This window comes from Ochotona curzoniae, unplaced genomic scaffold (assembly GCF_017591425.1).
Source record: "Ochotona curzoniae isolate NIBS_2020 unplaced genomic scaffold, NIBS_Ocur_1.0 scaffold_4683, whole genome shotgun sequence".
NCBI lineage: Eukaryota > Metazoa > Chordata > Mammalia > Lagomorpha > Ochotonidae > Ochotona > Ochotona curzoniae.
Genome location: NW_024467121.1, coordinates 5,084,474 through 5,105,815, shown reverse-complemented (window position 1 = coordinate 5,105,815; position 21,342 = coordinate 5,084,474). Strand labels below are relative to the sequence as shown.

Sequence of the window (21,342 nt, the reverse complement as noted above, 5' to 3'; positions counted from 1 at the left end):
AGTACCAGACTGTTTTGATGACCACTGCTCTATAGTAAGTCTTGAGGTCTGGAACTGTGATTCCTTCAGCTTGATTTTTATTCTTCAGGATAGCTTTGGCTATACAAATGAAAACCATGTTGAGATATGACCAAACTCCGGTGAGATTGGCCTATATTTAGAACTCTACTTACAACACCTGCTGGCATGGATCTGGAGAGAAAGACATCCTCCTTTGCTGCTGGTGGAGATGCAGGCTAGTGCAACCACTATGGAAATCTGTATGGCAAGCGCTTAGAGGATTGCAAATAAACCTGCCATATGACCCAGCTGTCCCACCCCTAGGAATACACCCAAAGACATATTTGAGAAGGGGATCTGTAGTCCTATATTTACAGCAGCATAATCTACAAGAGCAAAGACATGGAAACAATCCAGATGCCCGTCCAAAGAGGAGTGGTTAAAGAAACTGTGGGTCATTTACTCCACGGAATACTACACAGCCATTAAAAAGAATTGAAATTGTACATTTGCAACTAGATGGTCCCACTTAGAGACCATTATGCTCCTCAGTGAAATAAGTCAATCCCGAAAGGACAAATACCATATGTTCTCTCTCATATAAGAAAACTGTCATGCAAATTGTAACTTCAATAACTGTTTGCATATTGTTTTTGTTGCATCCCATGTATTTTGACGTTTTAAAATTTTGTTTTCATTTCTTCCAAATACTTTCTTTCCTCTTATCAAATTCATTGCTGGCTCATGGATCACACTGTGGCATCATTTTCCCCAAGAGGCTATTTCTTCACCCATGTGTTGGTTATTTTTTTGACTCCATGGTGCTGTATTTTTCTTCTTTTTGTTTCTGTTTTAACTTCATACCTTTTGTTGACCTTATTTCATGGATTCTCATTTAAGGGACTGTATAGTGATAGAGTAATAAGAATGACCATATCCAGATATGAAGATACAGTGTAATATGCATTCCTACTTGCAAATCAAAGATGGAATCCCAATGGAGCTGTTGGAGAAATCTAGACAATGGGATGTTAGACTGTCTGACATTGTCTTTACCAACAATGTCAGGGCACACTTACAAAACAGACTGATGCATTTAAAACTCCTTATGAAGGACTCTACTATTGTAACAAAGTGGGAGAAATGAATCGGGGGATGAGGACTCGAGGGAGGAAATTCCACACTCTATGGAATTGCACCATTTAATTCAAAATTCAAAATAAAAATTCAATAAATAAATATGTATCTGAATGGTCACTGCTCTTCTTTAATACTTTAGCCTTCAGAGTGGTGTGTTTGATTTATTACAATTATTTAAATAAATATAAATTCCAGATATTTAGCATATCTGGGAACATAGTACATGAGAAGATATAGAAGGGGAGAGAATTGCTTTACATGCTTTATGGTTTTGATGTTAGTAAGATAAAAACTTAGTCACTTTCCTGTGCTTGACAGTGAGCATCCCTTATGGCACCTAGAGGAAGAGAGTTTGAAAAGCAATCCCACAAAAACAAAACAAAACAAAAGCTAATTAATCTCTTTACATCTTTTCCTTTATAATTATTTAAGGTAGATACCTAGAATGATCATGTATGTGAGTTTATGTGATAAACTCCAGGTAAGCTTCTGACTATAGTTCTGACCCAATGTATAGTTACAATCCTCTTGTATCTTCTTGGGTATTAGTGCCTCATTTAATAAAAGAAAAAAACATCATAAAGATAAAAATATCAGTTGTAAAAATAATAGGGAGAAATCTAACATTTCGAGTTACTTCATTCAGGACAGCACCTTGCCGTTATTCAAACAGTGTAAAGTATGTTTCTTGAAGGATACATCCAACAGTTTTTAGTTTCATTCTTCCTAAACTTTTTGACCTCTGAAATGGCTTCCCCACACTTGATGGAAGATTGTTTTTGTCAAAATGATTGTATCTCCCTAAGGCCCCTGTCACCACAACGCTATATCCCCTACTAGTAAATTTCCTCCTTGACTTTAAGAAATAACATGGCAATAGATACAATACTCTAAATCCTTCCTCTATTTTCCGAGATAAAATTGCAATTTGATCAACTAATGACTATTTTTGTAGGAGAAAGAATGTTGAATTAATTTATCCAAAACAAAATCTTCTTCATCATTTCTCTATCAAAGTTACAGCTTTTAATAAGACACAGAGATGAAATTTATGTCTTTAAGACTTGCATTTTCTAAGATTTGAATAGCACTCAATTATATATTCTAGGTTTGCTCTAATTTGCATGTTTGCAGAAGAAACTAAAATGACAGATTGCTGTCATACTCAACATATTCAATAAAGCTTTAACTTTATTACCTATTTTAAAGTTTTAAAAAATCCAATTTTCAGGCCCGGCGCGGTGGCGCAAGTGGTTAAGGTCCTCGCCTTGCACCCAGGGATCCCATGTGGGCGCCGGTTCTATCCCAGCAGCCCCGCTTCCCTTCCAGCTCCCTGCCTGTGGCCTGGGAAAGCAGTCCAGGACAGCCCAAAGCTTTGGGACCCTGCACCCGCGTGGGAGACCCGGAAGAGTTTCCTGGCTTCGGATCGGCAAAGCATCGGCCGTTGCGCTCACTTAGGGAGTGAATCATTGGACGGAGGATCTTCCTCTCTGTCTCTCCTCTCTGTATATCTGCCTTTCCAATAAAATAAATAAATAAATAAATAAATAAATAAATAAATAAATAAATAAATAAATCTTAAAAAAAATCCAATTTTCTTATGTGTTCTTTAAGCATCCATTATATATCACATCTCTCTTCCTCTCTCTCTCTCTCACACACACACACATATATACCATATGCTATACATATATTTAAAAGGCAGAGAGACAGAGCGAGGGAGACAGAGAAAAAGAATTTCTATCCACTGGAAAATCTACATGAATTTGAGTAGGCCAGCCTGAAGTCAGGAGTCAAAAACTTGGTCTGGGTCTCCCACATGGGCAGCAGGAACCCAAGTACTTGGGCCATCAGTCACCACCTCTCAAGTGGATGAGTAGGAAATTAGATGAGAGGCATAGAGTAGCTAGGACTCAAACCAGGCACTCAGATAGGAGACGACTGTGTCCCTAGGGGCAATTTAACCTTTTGTGCCACAATAACGGCCCAATTGTATTTTTATAAAAAAGCATATCCATCTTAGGGATAGAGTTTATATGTTTTGAAATATAATAACAATGTTATGACACATGTCCCTTCTTAAAGGTTAGAATTGGCAAAATTAGTCTTATTTTGAGTTTTTATACAAAAAGTAAAGTACTGTAAATAGCATTAAATAAATGTATTTGATTGGTTTGATATATTCTGCAGAGAAATTTGTACAGTGCATGACAGATGTTAATAAATATTTGTTGAATGAACAAATAAATGAATAAGTGATTGATATTTGACCGCATTCTACCTAAATGGTCAACTCAGCATTTGCATCCAGCAGTTTACAAATCGAGTATAAATAACAAAACCCATAAAACCAAGTTTTCAAAAATAATAAGGTGAATCTGATGCTTAATGCCTCAAAATAGGCACTCAGCAAAAATACAGCTTCTCAGTACATACCATTATCGAAATATCTGACTGTTGAATTTCTGGACACACTGGGATCGAAGTTTGCCATTAAAGGTGCTATATACTGTGTGGCTGTTAGCATTCGGTGTACAACTTCCCCAGTGTATATGAAACCTGCAATTAGAAAAACAGAAAATACTTAAGACAAAAATCAGGTAAAATTATAATTAAAATATTTTTAATCCAACTACAGTCAGATTTTGAAAATAAAATACAGTGGCTATGAAAATGAAAGCTGAACGTGATTAACCTTATTATGTCTAAGTTAAGCCACAAATGTCATATGAGTTAACAGTACCTTGAAGACTGATAAATCAGAAATCTATAATACGTATATTTTAACAGTAGGAAAAATGTCTCTTATCTGGAAGAAATTATTATTTTAAGCAAATATTGACATACCATTACAATAACCCAAATACTCAACTTATTATTAAATCCCTGTTACTGTAATACCACTAACATGCAAATCCTGTTTACATGTACATTCATTTCCATACTGTTTATTTGGCTTTTCTTAAACAGGAATTCAAGCAAACGACTTCTTAGAAACTCACACATGCTGAAGCATAGATAATGTTTAGATTGCTTTTGTATGGGAGTTGGAAGAGCTTCCAAGGCTTTTACATTCCTCAGATGGCTCAAGTCTATGAACACTCTCACACTACTAGAAAGATAAAGTCTATTTGGTTGCCAATGACATGGCTAAAAACACACACCAACCATGATGGCAATGCACAAATGCCTCTCTAATAATTTAGGGAGTTATCACTGCCAGCAGTTGGATGATGACAGGGAATTTACTATGGAGGATGTCAGCAGCTCTGAATTAACCTTCAATAGCTCCTATGTTACAACTGTAAGCCACTGCCAATTATTCACACTAGTTTATTTACTTTGTGGATCACCCATGACAAATGGTTAATCCTCTGCTGGCTTCTAGCCAGGAGGGTCTCTAGTTGCCTCAAGGGCGAGTTAGCTCAGAGAATACTGATTCTAATATCCATTTAGGAAGTGCACAAACAAGAATAAACACCCAAATGTCAATTCAAGGCAAGTTATTTGCAACAATGTTATGAAATATTTACACAATTAGATCTCCTTTTTGTGTTTCCATGAGACTTAACAAAATACATAAGAATTGAAAAAAATCTCTTATTAAAAAAAAATACGGAAAAAAACCACTGAGAGCCATAACAGCTCATCGGTTGAATTTCTGTTTAGATCTTCAGAAACAAACTCTTATTTTTAAAAGATTTATTTTATTTTTATTGGAAAGTCAAATATACAGAGAGGAGGAGAGACAGGAAGATCTTCCATCTGTTGGCTTACTCCCCCAGAGGCCACAAAGGCAGGAGCTGCACCTATCTGAGGCCAGGAGCCAGCAGCGTCTTCCAAGTCTCCCACATAGGTAGAGTCCCAAGGCTTTGGGCCGTCCTTGACTGTTTTCCAAGACACAAGCTGGAGTTGGATGGGAAGCAGGGCCACAGGGATTAGAACCAGCACCCACATCCATATGGGATCCCAGCAGGTGCAAGGTGAGGACTTAAACCGACAGGCTATCACAGGCCCCAGAACCAAACTCTTAATGTTCAAAGTCCGACACCACAACCTTAAAGCAATAAGCATGCGGAGTGTCTATTTTTTCAGAATCTCTCTTTTTCTCATCTCATCAACAGAGACTATACAAAAGTTCTATTCCAATTTCTTTAAGGAAAATGAACTATGCTCTGAAAGTTTTGTTTGTTTGCTTACTCTCAGTAATGATTTCACAGTTTTGTGTTCCATATAGACTAGCGGAAGAAACTGCTTGCAGACCTAGGGGCCACAGCTTAGGCCTAAAGGTAATCCAAAATTAAAGAAAAACTTACTCTTCGAAACAACTTTCTAAGAAAATCACTAGCAGTTTGTAGAAACACAGAGTTGGAAGATATATGAACATTGACAGTTTCAGATACTTGGTCCTCACTGTTAGCAATTACCATAAACCTCAACGTTCGTTATGTACGTAGAGCGGACACAATGCAAAAGCCCTTCCAGCGTGCAGGCCATGGGGATTCTTACCCACTAAATTCTTTTGTCAGGAAAAGGCTTCCTCAATCTGTAACTATACACATTTCAAAGGTGAAATTTCAAATTTCTCACAATTAGGTAAACATTCAAAATTCGTTAGAATGCAAATGTTATAGCTTCAGTCCTTCTCTCAAGACTTTTATAATAAGAAGAGACAACAAGCGTGTGGCACAACAACCGAGTGGCTAAAGTCCTTGCTTAACACTTGCTGGGACCCCGTTTGAGTGCCGGTTCTAATCCCGGCAGGCCTGTTTCCCATCCACCTCTCTGCTTATATCTGGGAAAGCAGTCGAGGAGAGTCCAAAGCTTTGAGACCTAGCACCCATGTGGGAGACCCAGAAGAGGCTCCAACTCCTGGCTTTGGATGGGCTAAGCTCCAGCTGTTGCAGCAGCTTGGGGAGTGAATCATCAGACGGAAGATCTTCCTCTCTGTCTCTCCTCCTCTGTGTATATGTAACTGTCCAATAAAAATAAGTCTTAAAAAATAAAGAAGTAGAGACGGCAACAGACATGGAGAGATGTAGAGAGACAGAGATCTCATCGTTGGTTCACTCCTCAAATATTTGCAAAGGTCAGGAATGATCAGTCGAAGCCAGGAGCCAGACCTGTGCGTTGGTCATTTGGCAACAAATGGACAGTGGGAACCGGATCACTGGAGCCATCTTCACTGGCTCGTACAGCCTGCATGAGCAGCAAATCAAGTCAGAAGACAGCACAGAATGCAACTGACAAAGGCACACGGCTGCTTTACCTGCTACATTACATCCCTAGGCTGCGTAGTCACACTTCTTGGTTCTTCTTTTACTGCAACACTAAGATAAGTTTCAATTTTGATGTTTGTGACTACGACAGGTGTTGCGGCTAACATGAACCAAAAAGTGCCAACCATCACTACTCTTATTTCCACCACTGTGACTACTGCCAGTGTGAGTAACAATACCGCCCCGAGAGCAATTTGAAACCCCAGAGAAGATAAGCTATGCTACTGCGCAAAACATGCTGAGTTTTGAAACTTCAGAAAATACTTGCTTTTCTCAGTGATAATGAAAACTATTCCCACTGATGTCTCAGATTATGTTTGGCTCTAGTGATGGACTCCTTTCTCCTTGTGTTATGAGAACTTTCAAATGTCATTTTGTAGTAGTTAATAACTGAGTGTGGGGCCCGGTGCAGTGGCGCAGTGGTTAAGCTTCTCGCCTTGCATGCCCAGGATCCCATAGGGGTGCCGGTTCTAATTCCGGCAGCCCCGCTTCCCATCCAGCTCCCTGCTTGTGGCCTGGGAAAGCAGTGGAGGATGGCCCACAGCTTTGGGACCCTGCACCCGCATGGGATACAGAAAGAGGCTTCTGGCTTCACATTGGCTCAGCTCCAGCCGTTGCGGTCACCTGGGGAGTGAATCATCGGAGGGAAGATCTTCCTCTCTGTCTCTCCTCTCTGTATATCTGCCTTTCCAATAAAAATAAAACAAAGTCTTTAAAAAAATAAAATAAAAATAACCGAGTGTGGAGAAACCTTACAAGCTTTCTGAGAGCAGGGAAACAATCAAGTGTTAAATAAAATAAGCTGCACAAATCAATTAAAAAAATGTTTCCTAAATTATGAAGGCACTCTTAGTTACCAGTGTCTCAAATAGCAAATCTCTTTTTCTTTGGCTGTCCTAGGCATGCTTCCCTATTTAAAACATTATCTTTTTTATGTCCTTCACATTGTTGGATAATTCAAGAAATACCCTTTTAATTATTTTCTGCAACTTCATGGTAGTTGTCTGAATAGCTAATCATTAAATTAAACCATAAAATTTCTTCCCAGCTCATCTCTCCTTTTAGTATAAACAGCAGTCATCTGTGTAGTCCTACGATTTGCAGAAAGGCAGTTCTTATTCAGGCAATTCAGTACTCAGAGAGACAGCTTTAAAGAACAAAGAGAAACAGCACGCTTTGTTCCTTGTTTCTGACATGGTAAGTTACTAATTTGCCTTTCTCTTTCACTATAGTTACTGCCCTACTACTTTTCTCCTGCACCTCGAAGAATCTCCATGGGCTATTCTCTGTAGGCGATTTCTTGCCACCTGAAAAATCTATAATCCTCATCAATTCATTTGGGGATCCACTAAAGGTCCTGCTATGAACAAATCCTACTCAAATGTTAACAGCAATAATATCTATTAACTACAGTCACATATCTACTAACTACAAATATCACTGAAATAATAAGTTAACCTATACCTATATAGGACTCCAGTAATTATATCAGTTTCATGCGTTTTTCACTGTAACCTTACAATAACTTTGAAAGGAACAATGGATGCTTTTATCTCTTCCATTAAATGATGCTTTGAATAAGCATGGGTCATTTGCCTAAAGCCACCCGAGTAGAGCAGTTCTTGGGATTCTATAGGTTATGGGCTCTCTCACAGCATATTTCAGAATTCACTGTGTGTTCAGTCTATGGCAGGCGGTGCAGAGGATGGTAAATTAGGTGATAATCCCTTTTGCTACTCTTGAAGCCTGCAGGGATGGTGACAATCCCCAAAGGCAAATTAAAAATGCCAACAGAAGGGAATTTCTGGAACCATATATTCTCTTTCACTAGATTTCACACATAATCAAGGACTTTGAATCACCTTTCTTTCTGTGTGAAATTCCTAGCATTTACATCTTAGAGCAGAACTTTTGTTACCTCTGCTTTTTTCTTGCATCAGAAGAGCCTGTGCATTTCCAGTTGGAATATTCTTAGCAACTGGTTCAAATTAGATTGCTGTTTTGCATTCCTAGCTGTGCACCTAAATAACTCAACCTCCTATGCTTCAGCTGTCTGAGCTGTTACATGTGAATGTAGTAATATCAGCACCCCTGGGCTGTTGTAGCGAGAGAAAGAGCAGATAGAGGGACAGCCCTAAAACAGAACGTTCAGGAATCGGAGGAAAAGGAAACAATCGCCTAAATTTCATCTAGTTTTTCTGCCTGCACCTTAACTGATTAACACATGTTATATTGTTACAGACTTCTACTAGGATGCTTTCATATTTAAAAGTTGTACTGTAGGGGCTAGCGGATGCAGGGATCTGCTTGGGATTCTTGCATTTCCCACTGCAGTTTCTGGATCTGAGTCCCAGATTTGCCTTCAATCCCAGCCTCCTGTTACTGTGCACTCTGAGAGTCAGCAGACGATGGTTCCAGTAGTTGGGTTTCCCAACACCTACCCACCTGGAAGAGTGACACTCAAGTTTCAAGCTCTGGCCTGGTCCAGCCAAGGATGTTGCAAGCACTCGGGAAGTACAACAGCAGAGGATAAGAAGTTTTGTCTTATCTATTCCTATCTGCCTTACAAATCAATGAATCCAATAAATACTTTAAAAGAATTATCTTTTAAAGAAAGCTTCTTGAACAATTGTGTTTTAGACCTAAATGTATGATACATGCTTGTCTGCACTATTCCATTTTCAGTTTGGGTACAGATCAATAAGTCTAATTGCAAGACAACAGGTAATTTTTTTAAAGGTTCAACATTCACTGTCTCAGTCTGATATATATTTCCTTGAGTTCTGATGGAATACGTACCTTGTAAAAATATTAACCACCTACTGGTTGCAAATGGTTGTTTCATTTAATTAGAAGTGTCATGGCAATAAAAGAAGCATGGAAAAGCCGTAATTGCATGTGAAATATTCTGTAAAATTTTAATGTATAAGGGGTTACATAAAATATTCCCCTTCATCATCTATCAGAAGTTGATACACTTGATCCTAGAGGAAAGGCCAGAGCCGATGGGCATGTCTGTAGTGCACTGAACATTTCTAGTTAAATGCTGCATTTTGAGTACAAACGATCATGGTAGATGTTCCCTTTGCTAACGTCTGTGTGCTGTGATCTCTACGCATTAATCAAATTCATCTGAAATCTATGGCCTTTATCCCTTAGGATTTGGAGCACACATTCCTCCTACCGGGTTCTCATTATTTCCACCTACAATATGCTGGACTTCCGTTCATGGAGAATGGAGGTATGTAGTTGGATTTTTGTTATGGTTATTCCTGATTTTATTCAATAGTTCCATGAGGTGGTGGACCACTTGCTCAAAGCAAATAACGCCTGTGGAGCCCACACTGCAGCATAACAGTCTAAACTGCCACTTGTGGTGACAGTTTCCGTATCAGAAATCCATGTCTGCCAGTAATGCTTGCAAGTAACAGGTGACGGCCCAAGTCCTTGGCCCTGCCACCAATAGGGGAGACTCTGTCCTTGTCTCTGCAGCTGTCAAGCAATCCACCAACAGATGAAGATGTCTTTCTGTCTCTTTACCTCTCTCTCTGAATGTCTTTTATAAAAAGGAATGAATCTTTTAAAAAAATCTGAGCATAATTCAACTTACATTTTACACAAATTTCATTTTATAAGTCAGAAAATATTTTTACAGGCTATACACTACCTCTTAAAACACTGATAATTCAGTCTGTGGATCCATGCTGGATTTATATATGGCAGCAATTGTTACTTTGAAAATGAAAACCTATGGCCAGATATCTAGTAATATAACTGTTCACCAGCTAACACTATACGAAGGATTCATGTCACAGACCTCTGAACAAGTGATGCTAGCAGATCACTCAGTTCACAATGGAGATACTGATTTGTATATACAACCTAGATAGTAAACACAAATTTCCTTAATTCCCATGAGTTTTATAACCACTGGTTTCCAGGAAGAAACCTACACTATTTCTTCTATATTTTCTGTATTCTCCTATACTATTTATTCTATATTACAATATCAGTCATAATTTTTTTCTCTTTACAATTTCAACCAGCTATCCAAATTAAAATACATCATGAATATTAAATATATTAAATATACCAATTGCTTCCTAGAAAGAAATCTACATTGTCAATCTTTTAAAATAGCAGAACCCAAATGCTTTCTTTAATTCATTTTATGTATGCAAAAATACATAAACCTTTGTACAATGTATTTTATACAAATGCAAAGTGTCAGAGAACATTATGTTAGCATGTACATAATACTAAATCCAGTTGTAAAACTAGTTTTTAAAAGTTTTTGCTTCATATTTTTTACATCTTAAAGGTCTATACAATGTAATAAAGTTTCAATTTTACTATCCAATAGAAAAACGGAAACTGGTAAATTTAATTGACTAAAACAAACTTTACCTCTTCTGCTTTCCAACTGTTAGATATAAGGTGCTTAGGCTTCCCAACTGTGATATGGAAACAACGAGGTTGTGAATCACACTTACATAAAATGCTTGGCAAATAAATTTACAATTTGTATAAAACAAAAATGCCTCTTCCTCAAGAATATTCATTTAAAAATATTATGATAATTGAGAAGGTTGTCTGGAATGGTGTTTAGTGAATGAGGATTTGTGGTGTGATCCTGGTTTTTTTCCATTTTTAAAAGCAGCTTGTATTCACAATTTTTTTCTTTTACAAAATGGACATTTTTAGTAGCTCAATCCAGATTTTAATCGTTACGCAAGTAAAGCCACTGAAAACTGTACATGTGAAGGTGGAGAGGGAAGGGAGCGTGAAAACCAACACTTTGCCTTTAGCATTCTGGGGTATCCAGATCCAGCATGTGAGCCCAGGACAAGGTGTTACACTGTGAACCAACAAGTGTTACACTGTGAACCAAATCGCTCAGTCCGTGAGCACACCTGGTACCACAGCCACGCAGTTTGCTTGTTTATCTCCAATAACCATTTGTTCAAGAACACATGATTCAGGCATCTCTGCTCAATACATACACAATGTTACTGGGTAAAATCTGCATTAAATCAGTTTTCCCTACCAAATAAATACATCTAAGTTCAGGATAAAACATATGGATAAAACAAAAAGCCACAGTTTTAAAAGAACTTAATGTGTAAATAAATACAGAAAAATAAGTACTGTAGCAACCACTTTGGCTTGTTGTAACAATTCTTGAAAGACACTTCAAGACTGTTTTACACATAAAAGGCAAAATAATGTCTACTTTCCTGTGGAATAATTTCAGCCTGCACTGTAAGCCAGAAAAAATGAGATTTGTGTTAGAAAAGCAGCCTGAAAATCCTGCCTGTGCCCTCAATTCATGTACTGTAAAATACATAAAACTTCCAGACAGGGAGAAATGGCTGGGGCCACCCTACCCTCTGCAGGACAAAAATGATGACAGCAAATTTAGAGCCAGGAAGAGAAATACCTTCATCTTTGTTGCATTTGCCTGATGGAAGCCATTATCTGCAAACGTGTAAGAAAACATATAAACAAAATCGCGAAGAAACGATTTCTGTGGTCTAGCTGGTACTTGACTCTGGTAGTGAGGTGAGAGAATGAAATATGTATGCTAGCCAGTAATCCCATACAGCAGTGTTCTTCAAATATTACTTAAAACCCTCTTGGGGGTTTCTAAACAGATTGCTGGGACTTACCCTAAACGTTTTTGGTATGCTCCCTTAAGCAAAAAGGGGTTCGCTAACCTAATAATGTGGAACTCACACTCTCCATCTTAGTTACTCAAGGAAGTGTTGCCACTGAAAGTGGTCTTTGTCTTGAGAAAGTCATATTGCAGAAAGCCACACGATGACAGAAATCTGCTCCAGTTTTGCCCTTGAATACAAGATGGGGAAAGGGACTGTAACATATTTTTATGAAGAAAACAGGTTTCTCAATTGTGTTTTTGGTTACCTTCCAAACTATAATTTTTTTAGAGGTTAGCAACCGAATTTCAGAAACAAGCTCTTCTAAATTTGGTACACCTTAGTTGGTATTGAAGTCATTCGTAAGCAGACAAACTAAGGCACAGAACATTGCCCAGCTCTGCTTCAGGGAGATTACAAATGACCAAAACAACAACAACAACAACAAAACACAAGGAAGTTATTCTTAGGAGATGGGGGTTAAAAAGAATCAACGAAGAATTGGTTTCTGGCTACAACCTGTGCTCATAGGATGGCTGCTATCAACGAGATTAGAAGACCACCACTGATGTAAATAGAAGGTCTGAATGCAAGGGAATCCTTGTGTATTAGGGGCATTGTTGCAGCAGTTACGGGAAAAAGTATCATGATTCCTCAGAAGACTAAGAACTTATCTAACAATACTGTTTTCTGGTTTATACCCAAAGGAAATGAAATCAGCACATTAAAAAGATATTAGCACTTCCATGTTCACTGCTGCATTATTCCAAGAATTAAGACATGGAATTAACTTATGCGTGTAGCAAGGGCTGAGTGAGGAAGAGAAAGTTATGCAATGAATGCCATTCAGCCCTTGAAACAAAGGAAATCCTTGCATTGAAATAAACAAGGGTGAGTCTGAGTTTCATTCTAGTAAGTTAAAAAAAAAAAAAGCCAGACATATGAAATCTAAAAATGTTGAACTTTGAGAAGCAGAGAGTAGACTGGTCACTGCCACGTGTTGAGGGTGGAAGGAATGTTTCGATTATACAGGATGAGCACGTGCTGGAGATCCAATGGACTCCATGAGCAAGGTCACTAACAATCTGTGTACATTTGCTGACAGAACAGTCCTTAAAGGTTTGCATGAAATAATCTCAGGTAACTATATGAGGCAAGGGATATATTAATTAGGCAGACAGTGGTAATCATGTCACCATGTATAATGTATGTACATTGTATATACACATATACACAAAGTGTATAATTTTGATATAATGTATCAACACACTGTACTGTGTATTTAGATATATGTGATTATTACTTGTTAGTTAAATTTCAATAAAACTGAAAAATTCAACTCTTTGCTCAGAGGGAATGAAAAAGGTTGTCCTCCGAGATGGGGGAGAAAGTTGCTCTGGATTATTTATACATGTAGTGATTAGGGGTTCAGAGGTCCTGTGTGGCAAGCCGGATGCCTGTGCTACAGCCACGTTACAGTGGGGGCTTAAGCCCCAGAGCGTACGATCTGCTTGCTCTCAGTCACACTGTCCTGTGTCTATCAATCTTCTCTCCAGAAACCACCTGGTAATCTCAGCCTTGCTCCCTGCGAGCAACTGTTCTGGAAGACAACTCCTTGGCTTCAGCTCCCACTGGAGTCACTGCCACACTGACCAGGCCTTCGTGCCCCACTGGAACACGACTTTGGAGTACTCCCTACTCTCGACTGTCCTTCCATCTGGGATCTGTCCTGTTTTTAGGAGGGGAACGCTTGCATTCTTCACCCTTTCAGCTTCATCCCCAGCACTCCTTTAATCACTACAGCGAAGGACAATAATAATTGTCTCCTCCTTTTCAATGGACTTAAAAATTAGCCTCTGAAATCCATTTTTAGAATGTCCAGAGTAAGTTCTAGACAAAAAGAAGCCCTATGTAAAAAGGGACTGTCTTGGGATGGAAACAGAACCAACCCAGCAACTGCAACCATCAGCTGATTGGGGCGATGGACTGTACTGGGCCCTGTGCTTGCTAGCACATACAGGAATCTGGTCTGGGAACACCTCAGACAAAGTTTCTTGGGGGATCCCCCCAATCGAGCTTTCGGACTCAGAACGCTAACCATCAAATGACAGAGGACAGAACAAGTCAATCAACCAGCTCAGCTATATGTTGGCAATGAAAATACTGGGCGAACAGAGAAGCTATGCTGGACTATGCGGATCAGTGGAATCTCCAACAACCACATTGTCTTGGAGTGGTGAGAGTGGCAGCAATTCAGAACTGTTGAATCATCAGAACCACTTGAGCAAGACCCTCGGAGCATGCCCCACACCTGGGGCCTGAGGTGGGTGGAAGACTGGGTGGGCTTCTCCCTTAAAATCTCCTTTTACATCAGATATATTAAGGAAATAATACAGAACTAATAATAATAATAATGAAACAAAAATTTAAAAAAAGCAACTGTCTTTAGGCAGATTTTTTTTGCAGTGTCAGCAAATTTTATGGTATCTCATAGTATATCGTACTACATGCCTAATTTCTACAATTAGTAAGTTTAAAGCAAAAAGTGTTACACAGAGATGATCCCTTTTGTATTGCACAGAACTGCAGGCTATCTTGATTCTAGTTTGCAAAAGAATCTTTTTCTATATTTTCTAAAATGTTAATTACAATTTTCCAACTCATTTTTTGCAGATATTTTTTAGATTGCTTAGATATTCCCAGGAAAGACAGAGAGAAATTTAGCTAATCACAATTTCATAAGAATCCATCCAAATCGGACTGCAGTGGCCTAAGTGCATGGACAATCTCTTCACTGTCCTTCCCATTCCACTACAAATGAAAAGCCATTCAGTCAAACAGGAAAGATGCTGAAAAGGAGAGAGAAGAGCTTTGCTCTCTCAAAGAAGCCATCTGCACTCTACCCATCCCAAATAAAAGGGCTGTTCCTTCCTTTGTTTCCTCTCAAAATAATCTGAATATTTCCAGCAATTCCCAGACAGTTTGGTTTCAATTGCTTTTGCATCTACAGATATATATATATATATATATATATATATATATATATACATATACATATATACAGAGAGAGAGAGAGATTGAAAACATTTGTAGTAAATGGAATTAATGGATTTACAGAGGAACAGTCATTTGTCCATTAGGAAGCCAAACAGGACCCCTTTGTCCCACGCTGATATGCCTGGATTCAATATGCAGCTCCACTCAATAATCGAGCTTCCTGCTAAAATAGACTCTGGGAGGCAGCAATGGTGACTACAGGAACTGGAGTCTTGCCATTAATGTAGGGGATCTGGATTGGATTCCTAGCTTTAGGCTGTGGCTCTCTGGCCATTGTGGGCTTTCTGGGGAGTGAATCAAGTGACAGATGTTCTTTCTCAGATAAATAAATTATTAAGAAATTTAAACACAGATGGAAAAAGTTCATGGAAGATGGATATAATAAATACTTTATACATAGGCTTTAATTTTTTCCAGGAATTTTTAAAATATCCTTTAGCCATCATGCACACCTTAACAATGAGTCTATCTTGTGAGAAATGTTTTAGCATAATACCTCTGTCAGTGTGTGAGCAATGCAGAGTGTAGGCACAGATTCTGTGATGTCATTAAGCAATATGGGAGCAACAGTGTATATCCAGAGTATTACTGACTGGAATTAGATGTGGTAGTGCATGACTGAATATACTGCATGTCTACGCATTTCTTTCCATGAAGAGGCACGGTCTAGTGGAATAGCCCAGACTTGACTGTTTTTGTCTCTTACAAACTTTTGCCATAACTACCATCATTGAGTTGCAACTACATCCATAAAATTAGGCTAACAGTGCTGCTATGTGGATTGATCAGTTACAAGATTAAAAGACCACAGACTACACATAACAGTCTACTATTCAGCATAAACATTTGGGACATCCATACCATTCTCTGACGTGCTTTGTGAGAAGAGCTTCATTGAGTTATTTCTCAAGCTTCTTCAACACCTCTCTTTGTTCTTGATCTTGGCAATTCTGTCGTCAGGCTACCACCTCTAACATTTCCAAGTTTCTTGAGACATGTGCCCTTTCAGAATTCAAAGTTGTGATGGTGACTAGGCTTTCTCAAATGTTGTCATAGTCTGGCCCCTGAAAGGGATTGTGTACAATATGGCAAACTCAGTCCTTTATCCAAGACAGCTAATGGATTTTTCCATTCTCAGGCCTTCTGTCTTGTGTACATCATCAGCCAGCTGTGTTTGCTCAACTACGACTAGGTTTAATGGATTAGTTTCAGTCTTCCTTAACTGCTTCCTTTGACATTTGCACGATGAGATTATTAGAGTTAAATCTAGAGCTCTAAGATTCCAGCTGGAAGGTGCTAGTACCACTCCCCCAACATCCTTCTCCTCCACTGCCAGTGGATATTAAGAAATGTGTGTAGGCACGATGGAGGAGTTTATTGTCACCATGTCTGGGGCTCAGCTGGCATCCAGCTGGGGGAACTGGAGGTGGCAGCTGTTAACACAGAAATTACTGTCTTACTCAAATGCCAAATTGCCAAGGTTACCAACAGCTGAGGAACTAGAAGCTGCTGCCCATTTCACTGTGACACTACCATAATATGGCCCTCTTAACAAAACATCATCACTACGTTAGGAGTGCATGAGCCTTTCCCTTCAGTTAACCACAATGACTCTGACATTATCACTGCTAGATTGTTTTCTTTTTTGTCCAGGGATTCTCCCATGGATGTTTCTGCTTTCAGGTTTATGATTTTCTTCCAAGCTTATTTTTTACTGACCTATATGCCTAAACATGTATGTATGAATTTATCTTCAGGCAATATTAAATTACCAGAGTATCCATTGGAAAAGTTATGCGGCAGGAGAATATGCTCTTGAAATACACCAAAGACATGGATGTAAATTATGGTCTTGCAATTAAATAATTACATTGTTGAGAATAAATTATTTAAATGCTCTGATTCTTTCCTTTTTTTCTGGCTTCAAAGTGGAATTGTAATAGCTTCATGACAAGAGAGCTGTGAGGATTATGTGAGATAAATAACACAAGAAACCCAGCAGAGTTCCATCCCTGAAATATGATAGCTACTCAAAAAAATTCCCTTTCGCCTTCCTCTCCACAGTTTCTGTAATTTTGTCAGAACTATTCAATATTCTAAATAAAAGCTGACCACTATCCAATAGCTTTACAAATCTCATGGGGTTGCCTTTGGATTACAGTAATCAGACACCACAATTACAGTTGATATCTGCAATCGTAATGGTTCTGACCAAAGTGATATTTAGCACTAGGTCTGCTCCTAAGATGACAACCTTGGCCAGTTATTTGTTCATAATTCCCACACCCTTGCCATTTAGTCGAGACGCAGTGGTCAATGAGAGAGACAAATTAACTATAACAAAGGAATACTAATCTTCTTTATTCTTTCAAAGTTTTCATTTAGACTTAAAACTATGGCTTATAATTTGGTCCATAAAATACAAGAGGCTGAAAGAAAATCTAATTTTACTAATTAGAAGGAAGGAATTTGTATTATATTTTGCTTTGCTTTCCTACTAGGGTGTATGTGTACACAAATTTGTAAATATGAATATACATATTCTATAATGTATACACACATGTAAAACAACTAGACAGACAGTAAGAGAAAACATTTTTTAAAATATTAAGATTATGTATATCAATACAAAAAATGCTGTGAGTTTCTTAAAACAATTCAAGCAAAATAAAATCCAGGCAGCTTATTGCTTCTCTCAATGCATTTGAGTCATGTTCTTATTCATTTTGCTGATCCAGATGCACATACCATCAGTATTTTGGTTAATACCACCTAGGTTAAGCTTCTCAGAAATGCATTTATTTTCAGAGTACCGCATATTCTTCATAAAAATTAGTCAGCTCTATTTTAGGGAGCTCTAAATTTCTGAGTGCGGTGACAGAATGAGAGATGCCCTTGCAGAGGCACACCCTTCCAGTGAAGACACAAGGGTGTGTGTGTGTGTGTGTGTGTGTGTGTGTGTGTGTGTCTGTCAGAGTATGTGTTCCCATGGAATAACTGCTAGACAGGCTTCCTTGGGTTCCTCTGGAATGTGCATCAAGTCCAAAAAGAAAACGGGAACTCCATGAAGGTGGAATTAGACTAGATTTTACTTTTTGTTGGAGATTCTACTACGCACAATTCTACAAGAAATTACTGAATGTATTCACTTGGATTAAAATACTGCTACAGCATTTCTTTCGAGTTCTGGAATCAATACAAAGATCACTTAGATTCTAAATTTCTTTTAAAGATTTACTCTATTTCTAAGGCAGGGTTGCAGAGAAAAAAGGAGACAGAGATCTTCCCTCTGCTGGTTCCCTCCCCAAATGGACACAGCAGCCAGAGACCAGTCAGTCCAAAGCCAGGAGCCAGAATTTCTTCTAGGTCTCACATGTGGGTGCAAGATCCCAACGTTTTGGGCCATCTTCCTGCTGCTTTCCCGTGCTATCAGCAGGGAGCTGGATTGGAAGTGAAGCAATGGGGACTTAAATTCGTGCCCAGATAGGATGCTGGTGCCACAGGTGCTTAACCTGTTATACCACTGCACCAGACCCTAGAAACTGACATATTTAAATATATTCTCATATACTCCAAAATATTTTTGACGTTCAGTTCATTTCAAAGAAATGAAAGTAACAGTATTTGTACAGTATTTATGCTTATGCACTGATGACTAAGTAGACAAGATGACTAAGGACAGACCTCATGAACATTCATCATCAAGACTAATATACATAGAGAAGCACAACAGGATCCTTAAGGTGCATGAAATTTTGTTTCTATGTCATTACAATTTAACACTGTAAGTCCGCATACTTGAAGAGAGTTTTGTCTATTCTTAAACTTTATAACTGAATTACAGCATTTGTATTCTGCATGCTTCTCATTTTTGCCGAAGTCTATATTCCTGAATTCTCATCGTGCTGTGTTCGCTTCACTTTCCACTGCTTTATAACATTCCAGCCAACTAACTTCACTTAGACTCTTGATAACCTTTGCACTCGGCTTTTTCTTTATTATTTTGTTCCTACAAATGGCGCTACCATAGAAAAAAAATTTTTTTGCACTCGCTCACTTAGTAAACCTGTGCATAAGAATATTTTAAAATGTAATTCTAGCGGTTAGATATTTAGATCCTTGGACATGCAAATGTACAACTTTTTCAGATCATATGGAATCATTCTCCTAAATATTTAAACCTATTTACTCTTAACCATTACTAAGTGGATACTTCTGTGCGTCATTTTCCTGTTGTCAAAATTTTCAAAAATCGAATTTCTGTTCATCTGATTTTTGCAAAATTATACATACCCCAGCATTATTGGCAAGTGTCTAACACAGTTTAGCAAGAAAAATTTTAAAAAGGTGTATTTAAGTGAAAAGCAGAAATACAGCGAGGGTGGGAGAAAAAGAGGTGGGGGCTGGGAAAGAGAGACAGTAGTGACAGATCTTCCAGCCATCGGCTCACTTTCCTTTTACAGTTACATTCTTTCCTTAGCACATTAAAATGAACTGAATTGCAAATGGAGCAGCTATAACATGAACTGGCACATAATGACAGCATCATCCAAGAAAATATTTAGAAACCAATTTTTTAATTAAAATTTCCATTTTTGTGAAAAAATTAAACATTATTCTTCTACATGTTTTTAGCTTTAAAAATACATAGTCTGGATGGTTCATTTAGTTGTGTGTATGCTTTGTATTTTTCGTGTATCTTTTAAAAATCAATTTAGTATTTTTATTATGATGAAACTCAATTTTGGACAACTGCATTCTCATCAAATTACTAACACGTTTGTTTTATTGATTTCAAAAGTATTCTCTGCTGACTGAAGAAGAGTTTGTTATTCACAAATAGTTACAATGTTATATAGAAGGATGAAACAGAAGCATGAAGTTAGAGAATTTCAGTGATTTCCTATTTTAATATTGATGCAATAACGGATTCAGTGTAAGAACAGATATGCAGATTAACAGAACAGATAGAGTCCTGAAATACATCCACTAATTTATGATCAAGTGACATTTATTTATTCATTTACTTATTTATTTAAAAAGCAGAGTTACAGAGAGACAAGAAAGAAGGGAGAGGATTAGGGAGAGAGAGGGAGGTAGAGAGGGAAGAGGGACAGAGAAAGAGAGTAAGAGGCAGAGAGGGAGAAAGATGAAGAGAGAGAAGGAGGGAGGTTCACTGGTTACTCCTCAGTGAGTGCAGCCACCAGGGCAGGATCAGACTGACACCAGCAACGAGGAACTTCTTCTGTCTCCCGTGAGAGTGCAGGTCATCCTCCATGGCTTCAATAGTCATAAGAGCATGCAGCTGGACTGGAAGAGGAACAGCTAGCACCTGAACCTGCACCCATACTGGATGCCCATAAGCTTAAGTGCTTATACCACAACCTTGACCCCAATAAATTGATTTTTGACAAAAGTGTCAAGGAAATCCTATGGGGAAGAATCATCTTTAACACAAATAAAGCTGGAAAGTGGACAGCTATACAAATAAAAAAAAATTTAGATGCTTTTCTCTTACCATACAAAATAACTAGATGAATATGAATCTTAGACTCAGATGTTTAAATTAAAACTAAACAAATTCTGGAAGAAAACAAAAGAACATATATGTGTTCTGAGGCAAAGATTTTTCAGATCAAATTCTCCCCAAATTCTGACAAGCAAAATTTAAAACTGAATATTATCAAATTATAAACTTTGGGCTTTCAAGAGCTATCACTAAAGAGCGAAAAGGCAGGCCATAGAGTGGGAAAATATTTGCAAATTATATAAAGAAGGACTTGTATCCAGAATGTGTGAACTCCAGCCATCTTTGTATGCTAAACTGCTACTGTGAAACAATAATCCATCCAGTTTTGGAAGGTCAGGAATCTGCAGATAGTTTAGCTACAAAGTTCTGGACCATGGCCTTGCAGAAAGTTTCAGTCTTGCTGTTGTATGCTTCTCTTCACTGAAGCCATACTTTTTCAGGCTGGGCATCTGGCCCAGCAGTCAGGACCCCAGTTGAGATGCCTGTAAGTCGCTTGCCTTCAGCTCCAGCCATTGTGTCTTTGTCACCCATGTGAGAGACCTGGCTTTGCCTTCAATCTTGTTCTAGGTGTTGTAAGGTTTTGGGGAGTGAATCAGCAGATGGGAACATGTTCACACATTCTTTCATTTTCCCTTTCTCCCCATCTCTCTCGCTCCCCTCTCAGATACATTTTACGAGT

The 21,342-nt window shown here is 38.3% G+C and overlaps 1 protein-coding gene across 2 annotated transcripts in view; it reads right to left on the bottom strand.

The window, feature by feature from the left end:
• The window catches only part of PLXDC2 (plexin domain containing 2), a 400,824-nt gene that overhangs the window by 108,220 nt on the left and 271,262 nt on the right, over positions 1–21,342 (bottom strand). For both annotated transcript variants that reach the window (XM_040967893.1, XM_040967894.1), the window contains one exon: positions 3,577–3,699. In XM_040967893.1, the coding sequence (XP_040823827.1) occupies positions 3,577–3,699 (123 nt within the window). The remainder of the gene's footprint in view (positions 1–3,576; positions 3,700–21,342) is intronic.